This window comes from Nicotiana tabacum, chromosome 24 (genome assembly GCF_000715075.1).
Source record: "Nicotiana tabacum cultivar K326 chromosome 24, ASM71507v2, whole genome shotgun sequence".
NCBI classification, from domain to species: Eukaryota; Viridiplantae; Streptophyta; class Magnoliopsida; order Solanales; family Solanaceae; genus Nicotiana; species Nicotiana tabacum.
In genome coordinates, this window is record NC_134103.1 from 107743192 (window position 1) to 107758305 (window position 15114).

At 33.5% G+C, this 15114-nt stretch overlaps 2 protein-coding genes across 2 annotated transcripts; one reads left to right on the forward strand and one right to left on the reverse strand.

Annotated features, from left to right (window-relative positions):
- Positions 1-2761: 2761 nt before the first annotated feature.
- Positions 2762-8849, forward strand: LOC107769037 (bZIP transcription factor TGA10-like). Its single transcript, XM_016588212.2, has 11 exons — positions 2762-3277; positions 3366-3466; positions 3948-4024; positions 4519-4638; positions 4789-4857; positions 5025-5084; positions 5199-5276; positions 5377-5452; positions 5988-6259; positions 7636-7875; positions 8554-8849. Exons 1-11 carry the CDS (start codon positions 3012-3014, stop codon positions 8701-8703), a joined length of 1509 nt encoding a protein of 502 aa, XP_016443698.1. The 5' UTR covers positions 2762-3011; the 3' UTR covers positions 8704-8849.
- A 2234-nt stretch (positions 8850-11083) lies between these two features.
- Positions 11084-14779, reverse strand: LOC107769038 (protein POLYCHOME-like). The gene is made up of 3 exons (XM_016588213.2): positions 14635-14779; positions 14084-14423; positions 11084-11611 (listed from the first exon to the last, which is right to left on the reverse strand). The coding sequence occupies exons 1-3, from the start codon at positions 14730-14732 to the stop codon at positions 11222-11224; spliced, it is 828 nt and encodes a 275-aa protein (XP_016443699.2). The 5' UTR covers positions 14733-14779; the 3' UTR covers positions 11084-11221.
- Positions 14780-15114: the final 335 nt, after the last annotated feature.

Here is a 15114-nt window from a genome sequence, read left to right on the forward strand (position 1 = left end):
ACAACTCCACCTCCAATAGATTCATATGTGGTAAATAAATCCCGACTGGGACACATATGATAAGAACAACCCGAATCTAAAATCCACTTATTGTTAGATTTGAAATTATTATTAGTTGCTAAAAAAATAGTTCCCTCGATCCTAGCAGCATCTACACTTGCTTAGGCAGTGTCAGTATTTTTGTGCTCATTTTTCTTTTCTGTATGCTTTTCTTTGTTTTTCAATTTAAAGCATTCAGAAATAATATGACATTTCTTATGACAATATTTGCACATGACATTTCTGTATTTGGATTTTGACCTTGATTTAGGTTTCTCACTACTTGAATCTTTCTTATTGGATCTACCTCTTATGAATAAGCCTTCCCCTTGGTTCCCACTAGTTTTCCCAGTAATATCTCTATCTATTTATTCTTTTGATTTCAAAACAGATTTGATATCTTTATAAGAGATATTATCCGTTCCATAAAGCATAGTATCTCTTATATGTTTAAACGACTGGGTAAGGAAACAAGCAATAACACAGCTTGATCATCATCTTTGATTTCAGTATCTATGTTACTTAAATCCATAAGAAGAGAATCAAAAGTATCAAGATGAATAAGTATATAGGTACCTCCAGCCATACGAAAAGTGTAGAGTTTTTGCTTTAGGTAAAGCCTATTTTCTATTGTTCTTTTCATATATAGGGTTTTAAGCTTTTCCCATATGCCTTTGGCTGAGCTTTCTGCTGCAACTTCACGCAAAACCTCATTTGAAAGATTTAAAATAATACATGCTTTTGCCTTTTTGTCTATGACGGCAAACTCCTCGTCCGTTATTTTATCCGGCATCTTCTTCTTCTGCATGCAGTGCCAAATCTAAGCCATCTTGAATTAGGATAGCTTCCATCTTTAATTGCCACATTTCGAAGTTTGCATTTCGGTCAAATTTCTTAACATAAGACTTTGTTAGAGTCATTTTGGCTATTTAAACTAACCCGATTAGATCTTGCTCTGATATCAATTTGTTAGAATCGGGTTACTGGGTAGTGCGGAATTTAGCCAAACAACGTTATAATGACAATAACAAAGACAATACAAGTTGATAATAACGGCAATTAAAGAAGATAAAGAAGACACAAATTTAACGTGGTTCGGTCAAGGTGACCTATGTCCACAAGCTGAGAGGAGCAATTTTACTATACCAACAAGAGTACAAAAGAGAGTACAAAATTAGAGTAAATACTCTAATTAATCCCAAATACCCCAAGAGAATAACCTCACAAGATCACTTCAAAGAAAGGGTTCACACAAGTGTTTCCCAACACTCACTCTCTTACAAAATACTCTATAATGAAATAAAGGAGGAGAAAGAAAGACAAGAGTGAAAAGCTCTTGAATTGGTGTGTTTGCAAATGAGGAGAAACTCCTCTATTTATAGCAAGAAATCCTTGACCTAATAATGGATATTATGTCATGGCAAATGTCATGATCCACAAATTTTGTTATAATGGATATTATGTCATGGCAAATGTCATGAAAATTTGGCCATATTACAATTACAATTGAAGGTTACACATGCATGTTTAGTAAAGCATTAGAAGATCAAAAATTAAAAGTATATATTAAGATTTCAAATTAATATTAGTTATCTATATAATAATTTTTATGCGAAAAGCCTATGGAATAATAAGAAAGGGTAAAGTTAATGTTTCCCTGAACTAAAGAAGATTAATGTCAAACTATTTCTATTTTTCCTTGACCTTTTTCTTTCTGATTTTAGAAATTTGTTCAGTGTCATGTCCTCCATGCCGATAATTTGCAAGTGCGCTCATTATATTAGTAATTATTTTCAGTTACATTTATAGAATCAAGACTATAGTATATTATGTTGTTTCTGTCGACAACCTCTCCACTTCTTAATTTGCTCTTATCTACTAGTAATTGTGTACATACTTTCTTTAATTTGTCTTGTTCGTTACCCTCGCTTTCTCTGCCCACAGATAAGAATATATATACACATCACAATATAGTTCCTTCTACTCTTCAAAAACTCGTGCAATAAGCTAAATAGGGATTGGGAAATTAATATTAAAAAGAAATGACTAGCTAGGTTTGAGAGGGTCATAGTGCAAACTTTTGCGCTACAAAACTCAAAGGTAAAAGGTAAATCATTGAGTAAAAGGTGATTATGTCCTTTTCAAGTTGTGATTTTATGTTGTGTCCTTTTCAAACTTAAAGGTAGCAAAGTTAATATGTGCTATTACTACTCGCCAAGTATCAATATTTAGTCCGTAAATCTCTAGTAAATTTAATGAAACAAATTTGAATTTGGACTGACATTCAAATGATTTTATTTTAATTTAATGAAACAAATTTGAATTTGGAGTGACATTCAACTGATCGATTTTATTTTCTTATTTCGGTTAATATATTTAATAAATCAACAGAACTGGTCTGGTCTAATTTTAAGGTAAAAATCTAGTCAAAATTCATGAAAAAATAACTGCATGAAAAAATGTCAATGTCAATTTCTAGTGGAGTAGGAGGTAAAAAAATACTAAGTTATTTCTTTTTATCCGTTTAAATTTTGACAAATAGAATTACTCTTTAAGTCTTAATATTTGTGCTGATGAGAGCTAAAATAAATTGGTATATGCATGTTAAACTACGCGGACCGTCGAAAAAATGTCAATGGCAATAATGAATAAGAAAGAGGACTATAATGTCATTTTTAACAAGCAAGACTGAGATGGTAGTACAAGGAAACTCAAAAGCGGTTTCTTTAGACCCTAAGCGAGCTATAGTTTCTGCAATTTATTTTTGTAGTTTCGCCGAGTGGATTATTTTGGAGATAGAAAAGAAAAAGAAAAAACAAGTGTTGAACCTTTTTCTTTCTTCTCTAGTGCTTAAAATAGCTTTGTCTTTTGCTTCATTTCCTTATCCTCAAAAATCAAAACCTCAAACGTTACACCGACTCGAGCTATGAATCAAATATGGTGATTGTTGAAGTCCAAGAATAGCTCTATAAATGGGATTTGAAGGATCTTATTCAACAGAGCAAGAAAATAAGCTTTCTTTTGGTGTTGGAGTTCATTTCATGGCTTCCTCTAACAAAAGCAATGACGACCTTTTACTAAATAATAATAGTCAAATTTCTTTTGGAAGCCAACAACAGTTTTTTCATAGTCCTCAGCAGCAACATGATCAGCACCAACTTCAAAATAATAGTAATCAGATTTCTTTTGGTCTGTTACAACAGCAGTCATCTTCTTCATCAAATCCTGGAAATTTCATGTAAACAAAAAAAAACCTCTCTTCATTTCTTTATTTTTTGTTTTTGTTTTTGTTTTGTGCAATTCTTAATATTTTTTGTTATGAGCAGAAACAAAGATAATAGTGGAGCTTATGATTTGGGAGAACTAGATCAAGCACTTTTTCTTTATCTTGACGGACAAGAGCCTTCTTCAATCCAAGATCAAAGACGTGAGTTTTCTTTATTTTTTTCTACTATATTTTTATCCAGTTTTTTTTCTGAGCAATAGTAAATGACTTAGCTTTTGTTTTCTATTCAATTTTAGGTTTGTTCTGTTGAGATTCTCTCTAGGGAATAGTTGCTTTTAGTCATGAGAAAACCATGTTTCACAAATTAAAATCTGATTGTACTTACTTTGACCAGATTCCTCTTACAACCAAAAGAACTTTTGTTTTCTTCCTGTTTTCAACAAATAATAAAGATTTTCACCCTTACTGTACGAATGAAAAGATTTTGTGTTTCCTCTCTTTTTCGCAAGCTTTTACTGTGTTCCCTTTGTCCTTTTTTTCTTCTTCTGTAGATCTGTATGTTTACAAGAAGCTCAAAAATGCATGACATGTCAGAAAAAAGAGAAGGATATCTCTCTTTGTCTGTTTTTAGATATATACAAATTAAAGGACTTAATTTCTATTTTTGTGAAATTATTTGCAGAGAATTCTGGGATGAGGCCACCAACTCTCAACATTTTTCCATCACAGCCAATGCATATCGAGCCTTCCTCAACTAAGGTATTTAGAGAATTAAGAGTTTAAGTTCCTATACTCGCGTGTAATTACACTATTAGGTTAAAAAGTTGACTTACAACAATAGGTGATTTTTCATGTGTTTAAATTCTATGCACTGATAATATAAAGAATATTTACACAATTTATTAGGTAATTATAAAAGCAAATCTCTTGATAAGCATTAATTTGTAATTTGATAGATATGGCAATTTACCTACTATCAAATGTTAAAATTCACTGATAGTCCAAAAGAATGTTTACATTGTTGTCACTGTATATAAATTAAAATCTAATTTCCATAACAAAGCTGACACTATAAAAATTATTTACAATGTCGATACATTTAACTCAAATCCAATAAAAATACGGATAACATATGATTTATATACATAGAAAGACCGTTAAAATGTTTCATTTTCATGGTGTTAATTAGTTAACTACTGTACTTCGGTTTTGAATTAACCTAAAACGAACTTTGTCATCTATTTGTTTGGTAGGCAAATAATGGATTAGTTTCACAATCTACAAGTGGTTCCAAGAAATCATCTCAGCCGTCCATGGCTAAAACTGATATTATTCCTTCTGCTTCTGGACCTGAACCACCCAAAACTGCTAAGGTATCATATTTCTCATTTTCAAAACCTACTTTTATAAGTAAGGTTTTATATCACTTTCACCTTGATAATTTATGTCTTTTCTTTTTCCTCCGTTTTCTTTAATTTTGTTTTTCACCTTAAAATCCTTTCTGCTTTCAAATGTGATATCAGCGAGAGGGAATTCGGAAAGGTCCAACTTCAAGTTCAGAGCAAGATGCACCCAAAACACCAGACCCCAAGGTGGGATTTATTTTCTGATCATATTATATTATCAATGTAATTTAATTACTTATGGCCAAGGTAATTAGGTAATCTGTTCTATTTTTCATGTTACTAGTCGCACTAATTTCATGTAAATTATCTTAATTATTTGATCGAATAATGTGAATTTACTCTTTTTCTTGCAGACATTAAGGCGACTTGCTCAGAATAGAGAAGCAGCTAGGAAAAGCAGACTTAGGAAAAAGGTTCTAATTATCATTCTTTTACTTGTGTTATTAGTGTTACTGTTAAAACAATGACATCATGCTTGAGAATTATTTTATGGAAACTTTGTTTTCATTCTACCTGTTCCGTTACAGGCTTATGTTCAACAGCTAGAGACAAGTAGAATAAGACTAGCACAATTAGAGCAAGAAATACAAAGGGCAAGATCTCAAGTAACATTTCTCAACTAATTCTTAAGATTTTACTAAATAATATATTTGTGTAATTTTCAGTAATATGATATATGAAGAAAAAAATTATTGCATTGTCAAGGGATTTTATGCTGGTGGAAGTGCTCTTCAAGCAGGAGACCAAGGCCTTGCTGTTAATATGGCCAATATCAGCTCAGGTACTACTATTTCAGGTCACTTTGTATTCGAGTTTGACTTCTATACACTAATCGTGTACAAAAATTATTCACTATCTTATCATTTAAAAATTATTTGCATGTAACGACTTATAATAAGTAGAATTTAGTTACTTATAAAAGTAAGAAAAAAAAATAAGTTATTCCAGTATTCACTCCGTTTTATTTTGTGTGATCCTATTTGACTCGAAAGTTCAACAAATTAAAAAATATAAAACCTTTGATTGTAGTCTTAAACAAGTCATAATATTTGTGTGGCTAACTATAAAACTTTTGAAACTTATGATCTTAAAATATGCCACTACTTATAACATGTGAGTAGCTATAACAACTCGTCTGGAAAGTGTAAACTATAAATTATTTTCAAAATTTAGAAAAAGATCATTCTTTCTTGAAATAGACTAAAAAGAAAATAGAGTCAAATAAACTGAAATAGAGGAAGTAGGTTAAATTGAACTCCTTTTTCATTTCAGTATCATTATACAAAGTTACAATAATTTTTTTTGCATGAATATAGATGCTGCAATTTTCGACTTAGAGTATGCAAGATGGCTGGAGGAACACCATCGTCTAATGTGCGAGCTTAGGAATGCAGTACAGGAGCATTTGCAAGAGAACGAACTTCGTATCTACGTCGAAAATTGTATAACACATTATGACGAGATAATGAACCTCAAATGCATGCTTGCAAAATCTGATGTCTTTCATCTCGTTTCTGGCTTATGGAAAACTCCAGCTGAACGTTGTTTCTTGTGGATGGGTGATTTCCGGCCATCCGAGCTTCTCAAAGTACGTACGTAAATTAACTTGTTATTACCTGTTAAAATGTACTGATAGTGAAAAACATATTTTATATTGTCAGTGTATATACGTATATAGCTAAACCATATTCTTGGTAAAAAGTTTAAGTAATATACATTGTTAGCATGAAAAAAATATTGTACAACAAGTAATTAAAGATGACCTGATGATATTGTAAATTTTCTTACGCTAACTATATATATTACCTTGAACTCCTTTGTCAATCATGTTTATCCTCTTGTTCATTGCAAATATATGAAGAATAACAAATTATATAGAAGTGTATCAGTACATTACTATCTGATTATTATAGAATCATGCATGCAAACCCTAGTTTGCATTATATGTGTGTGTATGTGTGTTCCTTTTTCTGTTTTTCCCTTGTCAAATCTGGTTTTGAGTTAGTGAACATGTGATTAATTATATATCCAGTTTGTTTGGAGAAGCAAAAGAAAATACCTAACCAGAAATATAACAATTTTATTCAATGATGTAATCTGTGGGTGCACTTGTGAGAACATCTCATGATGTTCTGTGACTTTTGTGTAATATTATGAGAGAGATCTCAAAAACTTTCCCTTATAGAATCCTGTTAGGTATTTTTCCCTACTCAACCATAAAGCCATGTACGTCTCTTCCTATCTTTACTGGTTCTTAATTTCTTTCATGTTTCTTATTCTTCCTCATATAGGTACATATACTTATTACTTTATTACATATAAATTTTATTTTCCTACAGATAAGTCTTCATGTTTGAAGTTTTGTGGAAACACTTACTCAATAATCGTGTTGGCGAGAGATAGCAGATAACTCTTAAAATCGAGATGAGTATAAGGTGGCCTGAAACGCCATTGTCTAAAAAAAATAAAAATAAAAAAAGGTAGTCAAGTTTATTTGGGAAGAGCTATTTTGCTTTTTTTTCTTTGGGAGGGGGTGGGTGGGGTTTTTCTTTGAGGGGGGGGTGTATTGATGTTCTTTGCACGGCTATCCAATGACGTATTATGTTCTTTATCTCTCTTTCATTGACGCAAAGAATCAGTCATGCTTTCTTCTAGATGTATTAACTTTAGTTGGTACTCCTATTCAGTAACAAGAAACAAAATGACTATTGTACTTTATATTTTATCTCAACTACCTCACTATTTATTTTTATTAATTAAGGTCATTTTGATATCGTTATGGAGGTTTTTATTTGGATTAGCTAATTGTTCTTCTACTTTATGAGTCAATGCAATTTAACTTATTATAGCAAATTGCGTCTTTTATTTTTTAAGAAAATCAGTTTCACTTTAAAAGGTTCTTACACCGTCGGTGTACAACTAATTAATTTGGTTTTGGTGTTTTATAAAAAAATGTTTGAGCAGATAATACTGAGTCAGATTGAGCCATTAACAGAAAACCAACTAATGGGAATATGTGGGTTACAACAATCAACACAAGAAGCTGAGGATGCTCTCTCACAAGGATTGGAATCTCTAAATCAATCAATCTCAGACACAATTGCCTCTGATGCATTGGCTTGCCCACAGAATATGGCCAATTACATGGGCCAAATGGCTCTTGCCATGAACAAACTCTCTACTGTTGAAGGTTTCCTTAGACAGGTATATTAGTTCTACTCGATATGAATTTGAATTAGTCGGCCAACTATTTTTTAAATATCGGATGCCTAAAGTAAATATAAAGAAACATACTCCTAACAAACTTGCAGAAATGATAGTAACAAACAGCTTGGGGTGAGGGTGGGGGTGGGGTGGGGTGGGGGTCTGAAGAATATCTCTATCATAAATAATTATAGGCCCATATTTTTATGTTGTCATAAGTCAAAACCTTAGACAATTCAGAGTTTCAGACCATGCATTCACCATAACTCCTAATTAAGTTGCTTAGACAGAATGAGAGAGAAAGAAATCCACACATTTCTGATTTCGTGTATTATTACATCAATTATATCCTCAATATAGAAACTTTGGGACTTGCATCCATATCATACTGCATTATTATAACTCTTAAAGATCATTTGATGGATACTTTTTCCTTCTTTTTTTTTTTTCTGAAAATTTTTCATTTTTTTATTTTGTTATAAACTGTCTTCTTGCATTTGAATCAAGGTAATGAAACTTTGAAGTACTGTAATAATTATTCATCAAATGATAAAGGTAAATAGAAATTAACTTAAATAATGGTCCGCTTAGAAAATAGCCGGCAGATATATAATGCGTACATACTTAGTGTATAATATATGTTTATTGGCTAGCGGCTGTAATTATTTTCTCTTTCAGGCCGACAATTTGAGGCACCAAATGATTCATAGGCTGCATCAAATCTTGACTACTCGTCAAGCCGCGAGGTGTTTTCTGTCAATCGGCGAATATTTTCATCGGCTTCGAGCTCTCAGCTCTCTCTGGCTGGCTCGCCCTCGACAGGAATAGGAGAAACTCTTAAATTTTTGACTTAAATTTTCCCAAATATTTCTGTTTTTATTTTTGTTCCACTCCCCAGACCAATCCTTTTGATAGTGCTGTGTATATAGATGAAAAATTAGTTACAGTAAAATGATAAAAGGTACAATTAGTTAGTCTCTTTCTTATTTTGAGTTGGTTTTCTTCACTAATTTTAATTAATTTGGGTAATCATTAAGAGAATTGACCATGTCTGAGAATTTGGATAGGAGTGGAAAGGAAAGAAGATGGAAGATTCACCATATGTCCAAAACAAATCCAAAAAATAGAACAAGAAAATTCTTTTTGTAGTTAATAATTGAGATACATTGATATGGTATTAGAGTTAAAGTTTAGTAGTTACAAGTAAACTTTACACCACTTAGATACGGGGTTCTAATTCTAATCATAAAGAACATTCGCTTTCTAAACAAAGATAATGAAAAATCAATATAGCCCATGTTATTTGACTCTATAAACTATATTCGATCTGAGAGAAATGGTAATTATAACAAAATTAAAGTCAAAGTTATTGTATGGGCAAGTTGTTTTAGTGTAGGGAGATTCATGCATCCATTTGGATGTTGTTGAAAGGGATTAGATAACAATTCATGTAATTGAATTTGTAGATTTTCCAAATTAATTTTATCCCATTTCCATTTTGGAAAGATTAAGTTGTGTTGTCCTTTTCAAGATAACCTGGTTTTCCCAATAGTCGTGGACTCATGGTAGAGAGTAGAGACTATTGATTCCATCTAGAAGAGATTAGGTGATCTAGATTTCTAAACTTATGACATCCTAACACAAAGTCAAACAATAAAATTATATTCTAAATGATGAGAGAAGAAGGTAAATAAATAGTCAGATGATAGTACATAGCTAGGCGGCCCGGTGCACTATGTTACCGCTATGCGCGGGGTCCGAGGAAGGACCGAACGCCAGAGTCTATTATATGCAGTCCTACCCTATATTTCTACAAAAGGTTGTTTTCACTTCTTGAACTCGTAACCTCCTGATCACATGGCAGCAACATTACAAGTTACGCTAAAGCTCCCCTTTCTTACATATGTAGCTAGGCATCCATTGATAAACAAAAAAAATGTAAAAATGAGAAAGATGTTTAGGATGTAGTTGGTAGATGGTACAAAAATTCAAAGGTGCTACTTTAATTTCCCACTTCTTCAATTGCAACAAAAAGATGAGGAAAAGAAAATGATCAGAGCTAGAGAAGATGAATATTCAAACAAATATATGTAGAGTTACACATAGTATATATAGGTATACAATGGGAAAGGAAATAATATGAAATGGAAACTAATATTAAGTTGTACTTGTTGGTAAAAACCTTCTGTATTTATTTGTCAGAAATAATAGTTAGGGAAACTATAGATATATAACCAGTTCCATGCTAAAGTTAGAACTGATTGTTTAATATTGAAGGAACCAACAGAGAATTGGCCTCCCACTACCTATACAATATCAAAAGAGGGGGATTTTCTTTCTCCTTTTTTTTCACTCGATGTCATGTACCCGCATTGGGGTCCCAAATAATTCTGAGTCGCACCACTTAGGACTCATTAAAGGAGAGAAAACGCTCCCTACCAAGATCTTTTTCATTTAACAGTGAGAGGGAAGTCTCACTGTCACATATGGTTTCCTTGAAAAGGGAGTGGGTACCTAACTAGAGCTGTGAGGCTGTGACCAAGTACAACAGTCAATTACTCTTTGGTACCACCTCCATGCACACAGATGAAACAATACTGATATAAGTTAAGTATGGTGGAATTAAGCTTCTGTCTCAGGATTTCAATATTGAACAAAGTATTTAATCACTAAATACTGGTTTCCTAATCCACATAAAGATGAATCCAGGAGACAGGGCGATAATAGACATTTGATGGCATGGAATAAAATTAATATTGGCAATAACACATTAAATTGGACACAGAAAATGAGAAATCATGGATACAACTGTAACCAGGTCCTCAAATAATCAATATATGCAAACAGATTGTAAGAAAAGTGGCCAATGGGGTCCAGTCCTGTCCAACATTTTTTTGGTTGTCCAACCAGTTTATTGATGTTTGTTCTAGCAGATGCTAGTGTTATTGTGTTGATTATGATCCTATTTGTGGAGGGTACAAAAGAAGTGCACAGAAAACAGAACTGCATCAGCTTATTAAAACACTTAACAGAACTCAAGTATGATTCCAATGTTAACAGAACTCAAGTATGATTCCAATGTTAGCCACTATGTACATATTCAAACTAATGATGAAATACAAATCATAAACTTCAATACGTGAAAATCAATTCCACAAGGTACAGTTCTAACTCCAGTTACTAATAAGGATCAGAAAGATATCAGCGATATCCTGATTCAACTAATAGCTTGATCATCAGAAGATGATCGTCTTTACCTGGCCAGTCAGCTGCACTTTCTCCTTTCCTCCAAAATTTCAAAGCCTGTTTGCCTCAACCTTGATTGAGTTGGATATCAAATTGAAAATCAGCGCATGGACATTAAAGTCTTCACTCTTTTTTCCCTCTCTTCTTTCCTAGCACTAGGGGCCCTCTTCATTTTATGCAGTTCGTCCATCACAGCTTTCTCAGCAGTGTCAATTGAGTTCAGCAACTTTCTTTGTGGTGTGAGGCAATCAGTGTCTTCAGAACTTTTTTGATTGGTGATATCAAGCAATATCTTTGACACTTTACCAACAGATTTGGGATGATACCTGCTTCTGACTTTTGGACGTGGAGTAATCATAGAATCCTTGTGCTCAAGTTGAGCACCTGATGTAGATTCAGAAGGATCAAGAACAGTATGGTCCTGGGGTAGAAGCCTCTCAAGTTGTTCGCCTTCACTTTCTCTCAAGCGAGCTCTTGTTCTTTCAATAGCCTATGGAGGGAATCCAATTACAATCAGGCTCATCCAGTTGAGATGATGCCAAAGATTTCTAACATTAGAAGTACATAAGTAAAACTTAATTTGTGGACATTTTGCTATATTGAGATGAAACGAAACATCAAATCCCACCATGTAAAGTGCAACTGCATTGAAGTCCCGTCTAAGTAGTTTCTAGCTTATAAAACACCTGGGAGATCTCATCAAGCTGAGCTTGAGATAAGCTCATAGCACTTGTGCAGTATAACTATATGCTGCCCTATATCAAGATTTTTAAAACTATTAACTGGCATAATAACATTAGGCCACAAGCATGTAAAAGCGTTCTTAGGAGGAGCAATAAATTTCTCCGGTCTCTTTCTACTTTCTAATTGAAAAGTTATCACAGGAAATTTGAATTGAAAGCATTAGGCAGCTACTGGCATTGATTTGTCTTATTTTGTCTCTTTAAGTTGGGTAGCTGACCAGTTGAGTTAGTAAAAGATGCTGGGCCTGTATAATTCATAGATAACTGAAAAGGAACTAAAAAGAAACACAAAATCTATTAGGAGGCAATTGATAAATTTTGTACAAGTCATTATATATCTAAGTTTTGCTTAATCCTTATACAAGAATATACTCATTTTATGTCTAAATGTGCCCGTTCACAATGATATGGTGAAACATATCTTATTTCATGGTATGAGATTGGCCTCGGTCCCTGTCTTCTTTCTTGCTCTATCCTATTCCTGTCCAATTTTACACCATCATCATCTTCCACAAGTCTGACTTCATCGCAGCTTAAATATTTGATTCTTTCTACCTTCCTTACCCCTCACATTTCGCAACCTCTTTACATACCTAGTATAATCCCACATAGTGGGGTAAGGGAGGATAGTATGTACGCAGACCTTATTCTTACCTTTGTGAAGGTAGAGAAGTTATTTCCAATAGACCCTAAGTTCAGGCAAGCATAGGTACTAAAATAATAACAAGAAAACAAAGACAGGACAACACCGAAAAAATATGTAAAAGTAGCATACACAACAAGATAGTAAGATGATCAAAATGTAAAAAAAAAAAAAAAAAAAACAGGTATTCAAATAAGCCTACTACCAACCAAATGCGAGAGTACGTACTAACACTACCGATATGAATAATCTAGACTCCCTAACCTACTATACTAATCTTCGACTTTCACAACTTCCTATCACAGGTCATGTCCTTGGTCAGCTATAGATGCGCCATGTCATGCCTAATCACCTCACCCTAACTCTTTTTCGGCCTACCTCTATCTCTCCTAAGGCCCTCCAATGTCAACCTCTCACACCTCCTTACCGGAGCGTTTGTGCTTCTCCTCCTCACATTTCACAACCTCTCTATGGCATAAAAAATCTTGATTTCACTGCTCTTTGATTAAGCCAACTATATGTCATGGAGGACATATTTTTTGTCTGTGTTGAAGGTCATAGGTTTTATTGTTTTTATTGATGGAATCTATGTTTGCTTTGCACCCACCACTCTCAATGATAATGAACCTCTATTCTTAATCCATCATTTCCCTAATGGATTCCCACTTGACCATGTTCAGAGTGATTTAAAAACAGATCTCTGGGCTACTATCAATACCAAGCATACTCTTACCTCTCTCATAAACATAGTATATACTATAAGATAAAAGGATATGTTAAATCTTTGCACATAATACAGCTTTTTATATAGCTCATTTACTTGTTCACAGTGATGGGTAAAATACACATCCTTTTAGGAATGTCTAGCACTAATTCAACTTGGATACAGAATACAGAACACTATTCATGTCAGTAATATAGAGCGAAATGGAAGCATAACTTCCGTTGACAATCACAAACCTACAATAGTGACAGATTTTTACCAAACATATCTGGACAAGTGAAATCTTCCTATATTAAGCATAGACATCACAAAGGCTATTGCAAACAAGTTGAGAAAAGTTTAAACTGGAAACAGACTTGCCCCACTAAAATTAGATCTCACAAAACAAACAAACAAACAAACAAACAAACAAACAAACAAACAGACAGATAGAAGACAACAATTGAAGTAATCTTTATACCAAAATGAGCAAAAATACGACAGATAGAATTATTTAAGCTAGATGAATCCGAACTCCATCAGACAATCAAATGTTGACATACAAACACAAATGTGAAATTAGCAACCTAAAAACAAGCAATTTCAGCATGTTTATTGAGGATATAAGTAGTGGTGCATCAGCACCTATTGGTTCGAACTAAATAGAAAATTTTAAAATAAAACTAAGTGTCTATATATATTAAACTGGGTGTGATGTGTATATAAATAAAATTAAATGTGTGTTTATGTATTAAACCGTACAGCCATTATTTTTAAAGTCTGAATCCCAGACTAGAAATTAGGTATGAATTGCAAATCAAGATTCTGCTCAACAAAACTGAAAAAACATTAGAAAGTGAACTAAGCAGTTACCCTGACAATAGAAGTGATGTCACGGAGAGGAGTTCTTGGATACCAAGAAGGAAGAACACTGCGACGCCCGCGCCATCGTCCCCGGCCTCCCGGCGAAATGTTCTGACTACCAATCGCCCTGGCCGGAGTTCCACTCGAGTTTCGCCCACGACCGCCGCCGGCCGTTCTTACCGGCGTAGTCCGTAGGGGAACTGCGGCAGTGCTCGCTTCTGCTTCATCCTCAAAGATCTCAATGCCGCCTCTGCCAATTGACCTCCGTCGACGACTGTAGACATATATTGGATCTTCCAGCCTAGTTAATCTGTCTCTTCCCTCCGCCATTCTTACTAAATCTTCAACTCTAGTATTAAACCAACAGAAAATTATTATCAAATTAGTCGATTAACTACATTTTAACCGCAAATTAGCTATGATTAATGAGAATCATCTATCAAATGAATGTCAGTTTATAAAAAGAAAAGACAAAATTTCCATCAGCAGATCCATTTGATAGTAAATGAATAAATTTCATATTTTCAAAATGAAATGGAAATAATCTGAACAAGAATTACCTTGAAAATCTGCTGGGTTTTGTGTTAGGATTCTTGTTAAGGTTTGACTTTGCTTTGTAGGGGAAATGAGAAGAAAGATAGTGTAGAGATAGGCACATTGGCAAATTTTCAAAATGGATTTGGGCGGTACTTTATAATCAAAATGAAATTTTTCATAACTGAAAATTTAAAAATTTTGGAAAATGAGATAAAAGTTTAATGGTGAGCACGTGACGTGAGTTCAATCAGATTTCAAATTTTAATGGTGTGCACGTGAGTTTAATCAGATTTCAAATTTCGAATTTCGTTCAAAAACCGTTTTAATCATCAAATGGGCCTGGCCAAATGGGCTTTAGCTTCTGTTTCTCAGCTTATTAGGTCCATTTACTGAAGTTTAGTGAGCCCAGTCCAGGGCACTCAATGGACATCATTTCTTTTTTTTTTTTAAACACCTCCCAAATTAGGAGGATAATGGATATCATTTCAATTCTGCTCTCAGAC